The sequence below is a fragment of the Palaemon carinicauda genome, chromosome 27 (genome assembly GCF_036898095.1).
Source record: "Palaemon carinicauda isolate YSFRI2023 chromosome 27, ASM3689809v2, whole genome shotgun sequence".
Lineage (NCBI taxonomy): Eukaryota > Metazoa > Arthropoda > Malacostraca > Decapoda > Palaemonidae > Palaemon > Palaemon carinicauda.
This window is the reverse complement of record NC_090751.1, coordinates 24,503,767-24,522,398: the sequence shown is the minus strand read 5'-3', so window position 1 is coordinate 24,522,398 and position 18,632 is coordinate 24,503,767. Positions and strand designations below refer to the sequence as shown.

Genomic DNA, 18,632 nt, shown 5'->3' with positions numbered 1-18,632 from the left:
TAAAATATTTTATTTTAGTTGTCCATAACTTCTCATGTAGTTTTTTTTCCTTATATCCTTTCCTCACTAGACTAGTTTTCCCTGTTTGAGCCCCTGGACATGTACCATCTTGCTTTTCAAAGTAGGGTTGTAGCTTAGTAATAATGATAATCATAATAGAATTTGACTTTGCACTCTCCAGGCCGATACTAGATTAAAACCAAGATTATTAAGACATCATACTTTCTTAGGCCGATACTACCATACGACCTCGTACTTTCTAAGGCCGATATTAGCTTACGACCTCGTATTTTCTTAGGCTGATACTAGCTTACGACCTCGTTTTTTCTTAGGCCGATACTAGCTTACGACCTCGTACTTTATTTGGCCGACACTAGCCTACGATTTCATATTTTCTTAGGCCGATACTAGCTTACGACTTCGTATTTTCTCAGGCCGATACTAGCTTACGACTTCGTACTTTCTTAGGCCGATATTAGCTTACGACCTCGTACTTTTTTAGGCCTATATTAGCTTACGACCTCATACTTTCTTAGGCTGATACTAACTTACGACCTCGTACTTCTTTAGTCCGAAAATTGATTGATTGATTTAAAGTCGACACTCCTGCTTTGGAGAAAGACCATGGGGGAAAAAAAGCCCCAAGATTTTGGGAAAACCTTTCCCTTTTCACGTGTCTTGCATTTCCCCCCAGAAGAGATGAGCAGACGAGGAAATGGAAAGGAGTTGAGTTGGGGATAGAGGGGGTTAGAAGAGGGGGGGGGTTAAAACTGAAAAGACGACGCCTTGTGTACGTCAGCCTGCAGCTTTAAACTCATCTGATCTCCGACGAGAAATTCTGGAACACTTCGAATGCCAGCGAGAATTCGTTCGGTATGAATGGAAATGAGGGAGAATGAATGAAAACATGTGGAATTTATAGGCGATACATTACGGATTATTTCTGGCAGAGCTTCCCTAAATTCGGAACAAACAAGCCCTCATATTCACATTTATCTCTTCTTTCTTAATACGAAATTTGGAATCTTATCTCTCTCTCTCTCTCTCTCTCTCTCTCTCTCTCTCTGAGTCCAATTTTATTAAAGCGAACTTTAATGAAACAAGTTGGAAATTAATGATATTTATAACGGTCGGGAGAGAGGCCATAATAGCGGGAGGAGGAAAAGGAAATTATCTATCAATACTTTATGAATATATTTTTAGGATATTTTTTTTTCCTGTATCGCTTTTCCCATTTTCCAAAATTGTGATTTTATTTTTTAATCAACGAAGCGGCTGGGCACTCATGAACTCAAAAAATACACACACACACACACACACACATATATATATATATATATATATATTTATATATATATATATATATATATATATCCCTTTTTTAGTATAGAGACCTTAACGTGATGAAGGGATTTGTGTATAGCCATGATCGCAAATATGTACTAGTCAGGACCACCCGTACTAGGATGGTTTGCTGTAAACGCTTAGACGAAAATCTCCCCTCATCACCAACCCGGGACATGATTAAGGACATGGCAGAGGCCTTTGTCCTGCATTTGGCTAAAAATGGCTGCATTGGCTGTTGTTTTTATATACTATATGTATATACAGTATATATGTGTGTATTATTATTATTATTATTATTATTAGCTAATCTACGTCTATCTTGGAAAAGCAGAATTCTACAAGCCCAAGGTCTCCAACAGGGAAAGTAGCTATGTTATTCTTAACGCCCATCTACTATCTGCTGTTATCATTGCATGTCCTGCCCATGGTCATTTCTTTTCTGTACATGTTGTTAGAGTATCACCTACTTCTGTTTGATATCGTATCCATGTTGCTCTATTTCTGGCTCTTGGTGTTATTTCCATCATTATTCTTTCTATGGATTGACGTACTAAGAAAATTCGTGTGTATAAACTGGCGAGTGGAAGATCTCGTCTGAGGCCTTTGTTCTACAGTGGACTAGTAACGGCTGTTGATATATATATATATATATATACATATATATATATATATATATGTATGTATGTATATACACACACACACACACACACACATATATATATATATATATATACATATATATATATATATATATGTATATATATATATATATATATAATGTGTGTTTATCGGTGCATGTGTAAGATCAATATTGTTAAAGGAATGTGACTATAACCTATCTCAAAAACATTTGTCTTTGAACCATATAGAAAGTGTTTTTCATTTCTCGTTATTCACAAAAAATTCTTCTCTCAATTTATCTTTCTTCTAATTTCCATGCCCCGCTTGTTATCCCAATTAGCGGTATTCGTTACCCGTTAGTTATCTATCGGAAGAATAAACCTAAGAAAACTAACCTTGGGAGTTAACGAGCGTCTCAGTTCTCAGGGTACGAAAAGATCAAAGGTATTATGGGCGGTAAAACGGCTAAAACCAATTCATATAAGTTATAGATGGAATCATAAGTAATACTTAAGGGGAAATTTTACTTATAAATGAAAAGTTGAATGGAAATTATATTTCTTTCAATATTATTATTATTATTATTATTATTATTATTATTATTATTATTATTATTATTATCTGCTAAGCTACAACCCTAGTTGGAAAAGCAACATGCTATAAGGCCAGGGGCCCCAACAGGGAAAATAGCCCAGCGAGGTAAGGAAACAAGGAAAAATAAAATATTAAAATCAGGAACAACATTGAATATTTCCTATATGAACTTTAAAAACTATAACAAAACAAGAGGAAAAGAAATTAGATAGAATAGTGTGCTCAAGTGTACCCTCAAGCAAGAGAACTCTAACCCAAAAGACACTGGAAGACCATTGTACAGAGGCTATGGGACTATCCAAGACTAGAGAACAATGGTTTGATTTTGGAGTGTCCTTCTCCTTGAGGAGCTGCTTACCATAGCTAAAGAGTCTCTTCTACCCTTACCAAGAGGAAAGTAGCCACTGAACAATTGCAGTGCAGTAGTGAACCCCTTGAGTGAAGAATTGTTGGTAGTGTTGTCAGGTGTATGAGGACAGAGGAGAATCTGTAAAGATAGGCCACACTATTCGGTGTATGTGTAGGCAAAGGGAAAGAACCGGAATGATCCAATGTAGTACTGTCTGGCCAGTCAAAGGACCCCCCAACTCTCTAGCGGTAGTATCTCGACAGGCGGCTGGTGCCCTGGCCAACCTACTACGTAGAATTAGGCTTACTGAGAAGCAACACAAAATCTCACAGAGACTCAAGTCAATTCTCAAGTTATTTTTGTTTCTGATGTTTCATAGGAAAGTAATTTGAGTTCATATATTTTCTTTTCGTGAGTTCAAGACTTTTCCTCAGCTGAATATCCATTTAGGGATTACGTAACTTTTTCTTTAGAATCCAACCTATTTGTAAACTGCTTCACCAGAGTTGACAGTTAATCGATGTAGACGCAAAAGGCTTTTGTGTTTTAACGATGTGCAAGATACATGAACTCAACGTTGACTCTGCTTTTATACAACTCAACACTTACTCTTATAAAACTCAACACTTACTCTCTATTTATACAATTCAACATTTACTCTCTTCATACAACTCAACATTTACTCTCTTTGTACAACTCAACACTTAGCCTACTCTCTTCATACAACTTACCATTTACTCTCTACATACAACTCAACATTTACTCTATTCTTACAAATCAACATTTATTCATTTTATACAACTCAACACTTACTCTTTATACAACTCAACATTTACTCAATAAAATTCAACGCTTACTCTACTTTTAAAACTCAAAATTTACTCTATGAAACTTAACACTTACTTGTTTTTTCTTTCTTTCTTTTTACAACTGAACACACTGCTTTTATACAAATAAACACTTACTCTCTATTTATGCAACTCATATTTTGAATATTTTGTTATCTTTATATCTAATATAAAACTTCATACTTATCATTTGTTTATTAAGAAAAAAAAAAAAACCATACAGACTTATCTTGACATGGTCGTACTTTTTCTAATATCTTTGGTAACTTGGGCATTGAACTAGAGTTCAGTATTAGAATTTATTGTTCCAACAGCTATGAAGAACAATGTTTGTTTTCAGTGCTATTTACAAATTCATTTTCCTTAAGTATTTATAGTCTTTCTTTGTATATACGATTAGATTTAAGCCTACCTGACCCGTAACAGTTTCCCGGTTTTGCGAGTTCAAGATTAGATTATGCCTCTAATTAAGATGAATCACTGATTTCAGAGTATTGACCTTTAGCAAGGCCTTGCCTATATTGGCTGACGATTTTGAGTGTCTCGGGTGGTTAGCCGAGTCCAGAGGTTCATACCAAACCCCCTATTCCTTTGGGTAATGGAATACAAATCTAACATTGTGAAAAGGTTAGATTCTACAGAGAAGACACTTCATTCATCTTTTGTTTGACCTCATGGAGGGCCTCAAACAAACCATTTCAGCTCTGGAAGTCTTTAATAGACAAACGAAAGTAGTCATAAAGATTGAAATATCAACTTTTCAAAGAAAACGACTGAGAAAAAGTTTTGGTAGACACTACCAACTTAAGAGATATATATATATATATATATATATATATATATTGGAAACGTCCCGACCTGGCGGTTTGCTGGTCGAGAGATTGAGTACCATTCAAACTCGTTAGTTCCTTCAGTGTCTGCAACCTCACCGTCCCTGTAGACTAAAAATCGGTTTGGGGGGAGCGTATAGGTCTACCTGATGAGTCATCAGCAGCCATTCCCCGGCCTTCCGTCGTCCCAGCTTGGGTGGAGAAGCTTCTTGGACGGTGATCAGTCTGCATCGGCCTTTAAAGCGTCAGTCCCAAGTTTTCCTGAAGAAAGCTGTACATGAAGCATCTTGTTTTGTGATGAACCCAGTCGTAAAGGAAGATAAATCGTTTCCCAGTCTTTGTGAAGATTTGAAAAGGCTTGAAATTCTTAAGTGAAGAGTAACTGTAGCTTGTATGTGGCGAGGGTCTCCGTTTTTCAAGGAAACAGTAGAACGACTTACCCTTCGGTCGGCTAACCTTGCCAGAAGCAAGATGTTCAGACAAATTGGCATGCAATATCTAAGAGTGAGGATTTATTCATTTTTTTTTTTTAATATGCTTTCACAGAGATAACATAAGAGCGTGTTGGTTAACATAATGACTAAAATTAATCTCATTATCTCTTAATCTAAGAATCTATGCTCAAAGAACTTTTTTTTTTTTTCAAATTGAAATATGGAAGTGGGACTAAGCTGACAAGTATCATTCACTGTTTTTCTAGAGTTTTTCTCAAAGTTACATTACGGATAGCTATTGATGACAATAGCTTTACAAGCTTGAAATATCACCTAAGTTCTGTTCTTCCTAAAACACTCATACACACACACACACACACACACATATATATATATATATATATATGTATGTGTGTGTGTGCAGCTAAAGCCAATGGGAAATAATGAAATAGTTTAGTTCCTAGTGCTTTCATACATTTATTGTACCCTGAAGAAGTGCACGAAAGCGCTAGGTACTAAACTACTTCATTATTTCCTAATGGCTTGTACTGTCAGGTGATCCTTGTGACAGTAACGCATATATATATATATATATATACATTAAAGACTCGAATGATGCAGGTTTGATATATATATATATATATATATGAAAAACTCGAATGATACAGGCTTGAGGTTCAACGCATTACAGATTGCCGCAGGCTGACAGACCTGCCGAGCCAGCCTCCTCCCTTTCCCTTCCCTAGACCAAGACTGTGATCATAACTTTCAGACTTTCTGCTTTAACACAGGAAGACCAGGGCATGACGTTATTACAGGGAACCAAACCTTGAAATCATTCGCTACTTTCACCCTGTTAGGCTTTCTGTCCGTCAACCTTGCATTTCAATTTCTTCATGCTTACATTCTATGTTTTTACTTGTCCTAAAGTACCTTGAAAATCGTGGTAGCTAAGAAAATGAGAAAGTTTAACGAGAAGTCTTATTAAAGTATTTTATGTATGTGTATATGTATGCATATGTATATACTTATGTATATGTATGTGTACATTTAGTTTATCTATATCAATATTTACTTTTTATAATTTTTTTTTTTAATTGATGATATTTTATTTGTATTATTGCCCGAAGAGCTCTGCTCCACATGGGCTTGGACCGAGTCTATTTTGTAAATATTTTGTATGTAAATATGTTTTTGTCCTATAAACATTATTATTATTATTATTATTATTATTATTATTATTATTATTATTTCAATTGTTCATTGCTTCTCATTTAGTTAATTTATTTCCTTTCCTTGTATGCTATTTTTCCTTGTTGTAGCCCTTGGGTTTATATCATCCTGCTTTACCAACTAGGGTTGTAGTTTAGCTAATAATAATAATAATAATATCTCCTGAGTCCTCTCTTCCTTTGCACTGAGCATGTAGTCCATCGTAGAAAGAACTGTGGTTCTCTGTAGTTTCTCGTTCCTCAATTCTCGGTACTGCAGCGCCAGCCCGTCTAAGTCAGACAGTCATTTGGCCTAAATTCCCGCCATTAATTCATTCAAAGAAATTGAACCAATCCGTCGAGTAGTTCGTTCACTCGGGCGTGAGTCGCGGCTTATCGACGAAAGGGAAAGTCTACTTAAGACTAATCAAATTAGGGAATATTCTTTCCCCCCGGCTCTTGGTCTAAAATTTCTCTCCTCCTCCTCCTCTTCTGGCTTTCTTTATCTGGAGTTGACGGTTTGCATAATGATAGACAATTTGAAAATTTACTTTTAAGCTGATAATAGCGAGGACTATCATATCTCGTTTCCTGGTCTAACATTCTTTTCTTTTAAATTTTATCTTTTGATTAGTTTTAACGGTATATGCTTCATATTCAGAAACATTGAATGCATGGCAACATTGAGAAATCCAAGAACTTCTAGACTATAAGCAGTAAGAAAAAACGAAACCTCGTGTCTCTTCCCTTCCGTGAGATAGGAATTAGCCTTACGCACCATTATTTGCTGTCTGCGTACATATGTTCCCGAATGCTTGTGAAAGACGCAATATAATGGCTTTGTACCGCGGGTGTAAAAGCGTAGGAGGGAGACCGAGAAAACTGTATGAGGAAAGTGGGTGGAGTGCTCAAGGAAGGGGTGAGGTAAATGAATAGAGAAAGGGCCGGGGTGCGACGTGGATGGCGCAGAGAGAGAGAGAGAGAGAGAGAGAGAGAGAGAGGCGGGTGGTGGCGTGGTGCCGAGTGTGTTCCACTGCCGTAAAGGTTAATCCCCAACCTAACCTTTATTGAGCAACGAATGGAGAACCCCTCAGATATATTTTTTTTTTATTTCTTTCTCTGCTTGGAGGATAAACAATGTTCCCGGAATCCCGTGGTCTAATTTTGAAAACAAATAACCCGCCGTTATGCTTTCGTTTATCGGCAAGCAATCCATTATTGCGTCTAACGCCGGCTATCCTTGTCAAAGATCTCAACTTTAAAATATATCATCAGAAAGGATTTGATGAACGGGGAAACAAACCAGCGATAGTTATGGGTTTTATCTTTAAGTCCATATTCAAGCTTGACTTTTTTTTTGGTGCTTTAGAATTTGCAGCCTCTCTTGGTAACTATTAAACAACAGAGAAAGAGATGGAAGTTTACGAGTGACAAATGTAGGTATTCCATGACGAACAGAATTTAAAGGGAAACGATTACTAAGATAATATACTCTCTCTCTCTCTCTCTCTCTCTCTCTCTCTCTCTCTCTCTGAGATTGCGCGCTCGCGAATCTTATATAAAAGCTCTTAGAAAACTGGTTATGAGAAAGAAAGAGAGAGAGATAACTTGAAAATAATGCCTGAGGGCAAATAAACTCATCCTAGTTTGGAAATTCGCGAATGTTTGTTAACTCACATCGGTCTTTGTTGTTCTAGTTTGAAATAAATCATGGTTGGTTTAATTTTGTAAGTTTATTTCCTTTAGAACGGCAATGCAAAAAAATATATATAATAAAATAGAAAAAAAATGTAAATACGCTGAGATGATTTTGGACAAACAATTGGAAAAAAAATAAGTTATAACTTGAAATGTAATACCTGACTGAAAATATTTTTCTGTAGTGTAAAAGCAAATTAATTTAGATATTTGCGAAAGATAAGAGCTTAAATTACTGATTTCAGATATTAAAGGTAAAATTATTAGGTAATAATACTGCAATTCTTCTCATTTGTAATTGTTTATATTTAATGTGAATTAGTAACATGTAGAAGCTATCTGAATGTATAGTAGGGTAAGACAAAGATATCAACTTGTGATTGTTATGATGTGAATAATGTTTAATTAAAAATAATTACGTATATAATGTAAAATGCTAAGATGTAATTGTATTTTTAAAATAAAAGATAAAAACAAATAAAAATTATTTATCTTTGAATTAATAAGTCAACTTCAAATTACTCATGCATTGACTGAAAACAGTTGAATATTTTATTTTATATCAGGGCAAAATATTTTTATGGTTTCCTGCTATTTAGAAACGGCTGCTTATTACCTTCACACCGCCACTACTATATCTAACCTCAGTAAGGACATTCAAAATCATAATTTGGTATTAGACCTATGTTAATGACGTAAGTCAAGACCTTCGTTTCTAAGAATCGTTTTGCTGAGAATTTTTTCTTTTTTTTACGTATATATAACATGATGCAATGCCTGGCTAACGTCCAACGTATGCTGATACTCTCCCTAGACTGCCGGTGTGGTTACGCTAAATTATCTGCTTTTCGTACTCTTAGGTTTCAATTAAGTTTCCCCATTTTTAATTTTCCCCTTTCGGTAATCTAAATTTATACTTTAAATTAAACTAGGCATAGTACTATTTTATATCTAATCAGAAATATATCATCGTCACCATCACCATCTCCTACGCCTATTGACGCAAAGGGCCTCTGTTAGATTTCGCCAGTCGTCTTTATCTTGAGCTTTTAAATCAATACTTTTCCCTTCGTCATCATCTGTTTCAAGTTTCTTAGTCCTCAGCCATGTAGGCCTGCGTCTTCCAACTCTTCCAGTGCCTTGTGGAGCCCAGTTAAAGATTGGTGAATTAATATTTTTTGGGGAGTGCGAAGAGCATGCTCAAACAATCAACATGTACCCCTCACCATGATCTCATCCACATATAGCACTGGAATAATCTGTTATAGTTTCATTTCTAATCCTGTCCTGTCATTTAACTCCCAATATTCTTCTGAGGGCGCTTGTTCTCAAATCTACAAAATCTGATGGATATTGTTACATTGTCATACCCCGACTCATGTCCATACAGGAACACCGATCTCACTAAATTGATAAGTAGCCTGATTATATATGTAATTTCAGGAGATATGAAATATATACATTACTTTATTTCTTTTTATTTTAATTATTCATTACTTCTCATATAGTTTATTTATTTCCTTATTTTATTTTCTGAACTATTTTTCCCCGTTGGAGCCCTTGGGCTTATAGCATCCTGCTTTTCCAACTAGATATGTAACTTAATAATAATAATAATAATAATAATAATAATAATAATAATAATAATAATAATAATAATAATAATAATGTGCATACATTTTACACGAAGTCAGAAAATACATATTCATTTTTACATTTATAAAACATATCAGTTTCTCTTCTACTCATTAATTTACATTTTACTGTATAGTCATGTGTTATGTTAATATATTAATGCTATCATTAGATCACGTTTGCTAATGGAAATTACCATACTGGGAGTATGTTCCTAATCCAACTAATATGTTTTAATGACACCAGGTGTATAAGCCTCACTTACAGGGCACGAATTTGAATCCCTTCCTTTTTATGGGGTTAAAAAGAACAAAATCATTAACACTAACAACTGTGGAATTATAAGCTTTTCATGTTCTCTCAAGGGTAAATTAATCTGTTTAATTTGGCCTTCCTTAGGTGTTTGAGAGAGTTGTCATACTTGCTGTATAATATGGGGTTGTAATAACTTTTTTTTTTTTAATTAAATAAGCTTAATTAGGCGTGGTATACACGGTCAAGCGGTTCGACGAACCTAGTTTTCGAACCTCCTTGTCAAACGGTTCGTAGAGGCGGAGTCAGCCACAAATGTATAAGGTTTGTGGACAATGAAGCCCCGCCCACTAAAGTCAGGAGAACAGACTTCTTTGGACCATTCGAACATCATTTCAAACACTATTATGTCGAACTGCGTCCGACGAACCGTTCGTCTGTGTAAATCCTTTTTTTTTTTATTAGGTAAGCTCAATTACATTTCATATGGAAAACTATTCGTTAGATTTGGCGGTAAATTTATCTATGGTGTTTAATCACACAAGTGAGTCACTTTTTTAGACTTACGAGGTTGTATAGGAAATAAGTCAAGTTCACTTGAATTGGGCTGGAAGAGAATATGATCGGATAGTGGAGAGGTATTACAGAGATGAGAAAAGGGGTTGTAAAAGAGGTTTTGAAAGCCGAATACAGCAGGAGGTTGGGAGGTTGAGAAGAAGCCAGGATAGGCCTAGTCGCATAGGCCCATTCCCACTTCCTTTCTCCCATCCTGCCATCCAACCTCTCTACTTGACGGTGCAAACTGCGGGTCTCCCCCCCCCCACCCTTCAAGTTACACCATGGTGTTGAATGACCTCCCTGGGCCCAGCGCCGGGTTATGTAGTACAAAATCGGTAAGTCAAATAGTATATATATATATATATATATATATCAACACAACATCGTGTTCAAATAGAAATAAATTTCTACCTCATACTTGGGATCGAACGCTAGCCTTTCATTAGAAGGGGCTAGCGTTTGATCCCAAGTATGAGGTAGAAATTTATATATATATATATATATATGCATTATATCTGTTATCTGTAAGATTAATATTTCAATCAATGTTTTTGTATATGACTACAACAACAACTCTTTTATTATTATTATTATTATTATTATTATTATTATTATTATTATTATTATTATTATTATTATTACCTACTAAGCTCCCTAGTTGGAGAAGCAGAATGCTATAAGCCCAGGGGCTCCGACAAGGAAAATAACCCATTGAGGAAAGGAATCAAGGAAAACAAGAATATCTTGAGAAGAGTAACATCAAAATAAATCTCTCATGTAAACTATAAAAAACTACCAAAAACAAGAGGAAGAGAAATAGGATAGAATAGTGTGCCAGAGTGTAATAATATAATAATGTTTATATCTCGTTACATGAAAACTTAGTTGATTTTTTATACAATTTTCTGAAGTGCTGAATATAACTGGAATTTCAAAATACTTGCGAGTCGAGAACTTCAAAGGCTTATTTTTCTTTTTCACGAGTCACCGAGTTGTTGATCTTAACGAATCTTTTTTTTTCCTTTATCTCAAACTTTTTTTCTTTTTGTAAAATATGTTTTGAACCTGATTATTTTGATTAAAATCATTCTTTTGGATCTGAAAATTGTGATTGAAAAAAAAATTAGCCTTGACTCTGAGATTTATTATTTTAAGATCTCTCTCTCTCTCTCTCTCTCTCTCTCTCTCTATATATATATATATATATATATTTCATCATCATCAACCGTAACTAGTCCACTGCAAAACAAAGGCCTCAGATATGTCTTTCCACTTGTTTCTATTTATGGTCTTTTCATGCCAGTCCACACCCGCTAAGTTTCTTAGTTCGGCAATCGTCTTCTCTTCCTTCTGCATCTTTTGCAATCTCTATGGACAAGCAAAGAGCAACATGGATTCGAGAACAAGCTAAAGTAGAGGATATTCTAACATGTGAAAAAAAAAAAAATTGAGCAAGACATATAATGAGGATGACAGATAATAGATTGACATATATATATATATATATACATATATATATATATATATATACATATATATATATATATATAGATGTGTGTGTATATATATATATATATGTGTGTGTGTGTGTGTGTGTGTAAATATTAAAACGCAGTGAAATAAATTTCGGATTTTTTTTAAATTAAAAAAAATACACTTTAATCCTTTAGCGGTGGTACTATATATATATATATATATATGTGTGTGTGTGTATATATATATATATATGTGTGTGTGTGTGTGTGTAAATATTAAAACGCAGTGAAATAAATTTCGGATTTTTTTTTAAATTTAAAAAATACACTTTAATCCTTTAGCGGTGGTACTATATATATATATATATATATAGTACCACCGCTAAAGGATTAAAGTGTATTTTTTAAATTTAAAAAAATCCGAAATTTATTTCACTACGTTTCAATATATATTTACACACACGCATATATATATATATATATGTATATATATATATATAAATTATATATGTATATATATACATATAATATATATATATATATATATATATATTAAACCTTAGTGAAATAATTTTTTGATTTTTGTTTCAAATTAAAAAAAAAATACACTAATCTTTTAGCGGTAGTACTGTGGTACAAGATTGTGGGCTATTTATGAGAAATCTTCGTTGAAACAGAAATATCTATTAAAGACAATGAGGCTTGAAATATGTCAGATATATCAAAGTTTATTTGTTTACCAAATAATAATAACATCAATAATAATATCTCTCCTTAAAAATATTCTAATAAATATCAGAAAAAAAAGTAAGCGTAAATGTTAATTCAAAGGGTAAATTTTAATTCAAATACAAATCAACATCAATAAATGGAACGCAAAATGTAAATATTCATAAATATACATAATATGTGTGTATTTTACAAGCGTGTTTCATAGAAATTCAGCCGGTAGAGTACGATTGATTCAGTGAACATTGGTTCGTATCTTATTTGAAGCTACAAAGATTACTTGTTTGTAATAATAAAATACACACACACACACACACACACACACACATATATATATATATATATAATAATATATATATATATATATATCCTGTTTACAAAAGCATTTATATATTTTTATACATATTTCATACACATACGTAATCTGTGTATATATATATATATATATATCGCACATATTATAATGTCCTTTCTTTAAAGTGTACATGGTTATATAATCGCAAAGAATTTTTTTTTTTTACATGAACTTTCCTTTATGTATTAAAAATATATTTTAGGTATTATTACACTATAAATTCTGTAAGGCGTAAGTATATATTTCCATATCTAATAATGTTATCGAATAATTTTATTAACCCCTATTGTCTCTTTATATTTTTCCTAACATTTCTCCTCAAGTGCTTTCATAAATATAATTTTGGGTGCATACATTTAAACTAAACGTTAAAACCATTACTTTATTCATATATCAAAAATTCTAGTCACATATTCATCTCGTAATATCCATTCTATATTTATATAATAATTATTTCTCATAAAATCTAGTTCTAAAACCTTTTGAAATCATTCGTTATAATTTTGCAGAAATATCTCAATTTCTTTCACAATTCATCCTGAAAATAAATTAAGTACACAATATACCCAAGCTCTTCAATTATTTCAAAAATAATAATCCGATGTTTACCTGAAATAATCCTGCCCTTTGCTGCCAAGAAATAATTTGTTTACTTTTGTCTACCCTGGCAAGCCCACGGTCAAGGTTATATTATTATTATTATTAATTGCTAAGCTACAACCCTAGTTTGAAAAGCAGGATGCTACAATCCCAGGGTCCCCAACAGGGAAAATAGCCCAGTGAGGAAAGGAAACTAGGAGAAATTATTTTCAGAACAGTAGCATTAAAATAAATATCTATAAACCATAAAAACTAGAACAAAACAAGAGAAAGAGAAAAAAGAATAGTGTGCCCGAGTGTACCATTAAGCAAGAGAACTCTAATCCAAGACAGTGAAAGACCATGGTACAGAGGCTATGGCACTACCCCAGACTAGAGAACAATGGTTTGATTTTGGAGTGTCCTCCTAGAAGGTCTTATAGATATACATTTTTAAAAACAAACAAAATCAACCTAGTTTAGAAGAGTAAGGAAGGACTTATATTGACAATATTTTAGTTCTCATCATGTAATAAAAACATTTGAACTATTCATCAAAAGAATAAGAAAGACTGATATTTGATTCACCACGAATTTCTGGTATCTGTTTTATTTGCTTCTCTTGTTCCGCTATCATTCATCTTATTCCCTTTGATAAAAATTATATAGTGCTTGTTTCAAACTTAATTTCTTGTTTTTATATGAAATATCCAATTTCAAGTTGTTAATGTTCTAAGTATATTTTATTTTGATTGTTTTTTACTTCTCTTGTTTTTTATTTCCTAGCTTCCTTTCCTCACTGGGCTATTTTTCCCTGTTCGAGCCCTTGGACTTATAGCATCTTGCTTTTCCACCTGGAGTTGAAGCTTGGCTTGTAACAACAACAACAACAACAACAATAATAATAATAATAATAATAATAATAATAATAAACACAGTATGTAATTGAAATATCAACTTAGATACAGATAAAATTTTAGGGGATGGATGCTCAGTTTATTATAATGAATTTTTATCTATATTTATCTGGGATGTTCACCGCGATACGGTTAAGCAGTAAGCATGATATAATATATTTTATAGTTATACTATAAAATACTAGATAGGTTTGAACACCATTACAGAATAATAGACTAATTTGGAAATTGTAACATTGAACATTAAATAATCGGTCTATCTTAAATCCACATTACTAAGTTCCATAAGAAGAGTAAGTCCCTTGGTTTCGGGAGAAAGCACCAAGACTAGTTTTATTCCTTCCTTATTGGCTAATAACTGGGTTCCTGGATTATAATAAATCAATAAGGAAAAAACCGATAGACGATGACTTTTCCTAGAAAATCACAAAGACTAGGAGACGCAGCTTCATGCTTCCACCGTTGGCGGAACATAGCCAAATGAGAACTTTTCCTTTACGACCAAATGTCTGGTAAGGGATGTAGGGGTGGAGGGAGGAAGTAAGGGACGGGGTCGGGAGTGAGATGGTAAGGGATAGGGGGCTGGAGGGTAAGGATTAAGAAGGGGGGAGGAGATGACGGCGAGGGAGAACAGGATTGGGGGTGTGGGGAAAGAAGTGGGTGGGTCTTGAGGAGGGGAAATGTTTGGGGGAAGGGAGGTATGGTGGGGGGGGGGGGGGAAGCAGCAACTTATCCGCTACCCAGCCAATACATAAATAACAGCCATTCCTTTCTTGCGTCAGGACGAATGCTATTGATTCTTAAAGATATATTTATATCTATCGATCTACCTGTTCTGGCACAACGAAATGTTGGTCGCTCTGTGTGTGTAACGACTCAGAAACATACACACACATACACGCGATCTCGCACGTCACATGTGTGTATCTGTGTGCAGAGTAATACACACAGCAAACAAACACATTTTAAGCACGGTCGCAGATTTATTCAAAGATTGGCAAAGTGGTGACACAAGCTGGACCCTGGCCGTATTGTTGTTAGCCAACTCCTTCCTTGACGCAATTGTGATTGTTAGTCTATGAAATATCCCTAAACCAAACAAGACCTTGTACACAGTTCTACGGTTTACAGTAGATGGAATGATTAGAGGCCTGTCTTAGTATGTAACAACAACCAGGGTATTTTCATTTGGATATTGCTGCAGTTTAAGACATTATTTCTGTGTTTACAGATAAATTTAGAAGGTTTTTGGTTGTTTATTTTTTATGTTTTGCATAGAATTTCTAAATTAATAATATGTTTGTCTCCTAGATAAAGGATGTATGTATTCAGTAATTGAGAAAAACGTGGTAGTGACTGCTGGCTTAGTCTTCATCTTAGCCACCCCAAGGTATTAAAAATAATGAATTTTAAAAGCACCATGAGTATATTTTCCGATTGTGAGTATACACACACACACACACACACATATATATATATATATATATATGTGTGTGTGTGTGTGTGTGTTGTAAAAGCCTACATATGCATACTGTATATATGAAAATATGAACAATGCAATAAATGTATTTTATATACACATAAGATATTATATATATATATATATATATGTGTGTGTGTGTGTGTGTGTGTGGGCGAGTAATTATTTGTCCAGATATTTAAAATTAAAGCGAATTTTTGTCTTCTTTTTTTATCAGGTTGACATACGTCTCGTTTCATAGCTCATATATAACGTTGTTACTGTTTTTTTTTTATATATTTTATTTTCTTATTATTTTTCAGGTATAGTTTATTCGATATTTATATTTCATTTCCGCACTGGACCTGTAGCATTCTGCTCTTCCAATTAGAGCTATAGTTCTGCTGTTAATATATATATATATATATATATATAAAGTCAGTTCTAGAACCGGTGGCATTCAGAGAAATACAGCACAATAGTCACGGCCTTATTCATCTTTCAATTACACACATTCATATTTACAGTGTATATATATATATATATATATGGATAAATATCAACATAACATCGTGTTCAAATAGAAATAAATTTCTACCTCATACTTGGGATCGAACGCTAGCCCCTATATATATATATATATATGTGTGTGTGTGTGTGTGTGTGTACGTACGTGATATCATCCTCATGATTTTGCTAGTCTTTAGCACAGTCAACTCGGCCACTGGTGTTACTTAGCAAACGTGAACATCGTCCATCAGTTTAAAGAACAAAATTAATCCCGATCTCTAGACGAGGCTTCCGTAGCTCTGGGAGGACAGGACTTTTAGATGACCAATAGATAATGGAGACGAAATGAATGGTCGAAATAACGGGAATATTGAGGTATTAGTCCTACCTGGCAGCAGGGATTGTAAAAGTGACTGACAATGAAGTGTGTGCGGGAGATCCGGTGGGGGGAGTACCATAAATGAAGATCGGGTTGAGACTGGGATTTGAAGGTAGATAAGACATGTTACATACATACATACATACATACACATACATTATATATATATATATATATATATGTGTGTGTGTGTGTGTGTGTGTGAAGAGAGAGAGAGAAAAAAGACAGTTGAAAAGGTATTTGTGGTTTATTTGAAAAAATGGAAATATGTGTTTGAGATGAAATTATCACACACACACACACACACACATATATATATATATATATATAAAGAGAGAGAGAGAGAGAGAGAGAGAGAGAGAACTTTATTCCATGCTGTCTTGTAATCCAATAACTGTTTTACTTACAACGTCACACTCAAATATATTGCATCCCATTTAATCCTTTACCAACGGAGAGAGAGAGAGAGAGAGAGAGAGAGAGAGAGAGAACACATATGAGTTGAAATAGAAAATAATTTTTTTTGGTCCAAGTGAAGATTTCTGCACTTCATTCTTTCGACATGAACAAATAGGAAAAACTGCTGGGGTTTCGAAGAAACAGGTTTTCGAAACCGGGAAGTCTATCGCCTTTGTGTATGTGCAAATGTTATTTTTGCACTGATGTAAAGTAAACATATAAATATCGCGTCGTAAACACCCAGTGAAACACACATGCACACTACACATACAAATACACAAGACTTGGGTGTGGTGAGCAGTGGGAAATGATGAAACTTGTTTTGTATTAATACTGAGCCCTGTTTTTTATCTGAACAGATAAATTTCTATCACGGTGAAAAATTGTTTGAAATATATTTTAAGAATTTATCACCATTTATATCAATGTGGCTGTTTGTCAGTTCGTCCTTATGTGATGTGTTCCGCAAACCAGTCTTAGAAGATGGTGTTTATCTCCACCACTAAAATGCTCATTGTATGTCAATTTTCATTTGTTTGGTAAAGAGGCGTATTGTCTAAACAAAACACCGAATATAAATTGTCAAATATATTTTCATTATTTCTCACCTAAGGCTTCATTTATAGATTTGTCGCTGAAAGCCGACCCAGACGTTTCTCGGAGACGTTTATCTATGGGGCCGAAATACGTTACCTCTCCTTGAGTTAGTGAGTGACATCTGGACGATCGAATAGGTCTATGGTATTACAAAAATATTCCAAATAATGACCTAAGAAGGATATTAGACGAATAGAAAGAGAAAAGAAAGAGGGCGAGTAGCGCGGCGATGCCAGATCGGGGGGTTGGGTTGAGTGCGCGGAGAGGTGGCAACAGCCCACAGCAGTGTGTGTGCCCGTCTCCCCTACGAGGAAAGTGGACTTACCCGCTGCTGGTCGTCGACAGAAGAGGCTCCTGAGCAGCGTCGGGTCGTTTTTACGTAGATCGGTGTCTCCTATCGGCCGAAATTTCGTCATTTTGCAGTGCAAGTGAAGAGTGGAGTGTAGGTGGTGTTGCCCTAAGAGAAGTGTCGCTGTTTTGGGCATAGTGTTGAAACCTCCTCCCCCCTGTGCCCCCTTACAATCCACCCCCCTAAACCCGACCCAATGAAGTCGCCGTCATCGTCGGAACCCACACTCAGGTGTACCACGGCTTCTCAAAATCCTAATTAAAACCGTATGGATAGCGTTAAGCTGGCAGGAATAGGGGCTCATGCCCCTCAGATATTGTATCCTGGGGGCCGACAGCCGCCCCCAGGACCGCAGCCAGCCCATCCGCCGCCCACATCAAGGTAAAGTGTTTCAAACGCCCTTAAAAGTATCTTTTTCTCTAGCATAAGCATAGCTTAGGTCAAGCC

The 18,632-nt window shown here is 34.7% G+C and overlaps 1 protein-coding gene across 7 annotated transcripts in view; it reads left to right on the top strand.

Annotated features, from left to right (window-relative positions):
- Smr (Smrter) overlaps positions 1–18,632 on the top strand; it is a 149,405-nt gene that overhangs the window by 40,285 nt on the left and 90,488 nt on the right. For 3 of the 7 annotated variants that reach the window (XM_068350876.1, XM_068350879.1, XM_068350874.1), the window contains exon 1: positions 18,144–18,566. The exons of the other annotated variants lie outside the window; for them this stretch is intronic. In XM_068350876.1, the coding sequence (XP_068206977.1) occupies positions 18,454–18,566 (113 nt within the window). In that variant the 5' untranslated portion in view covers positions 18,144–18,453. Of the gene's footprint in view, positions 1–18,143; positions 18,567–18,632 lie in introns of those variants that run through there. 7 annotated transcript variants of the gene reach the window in all.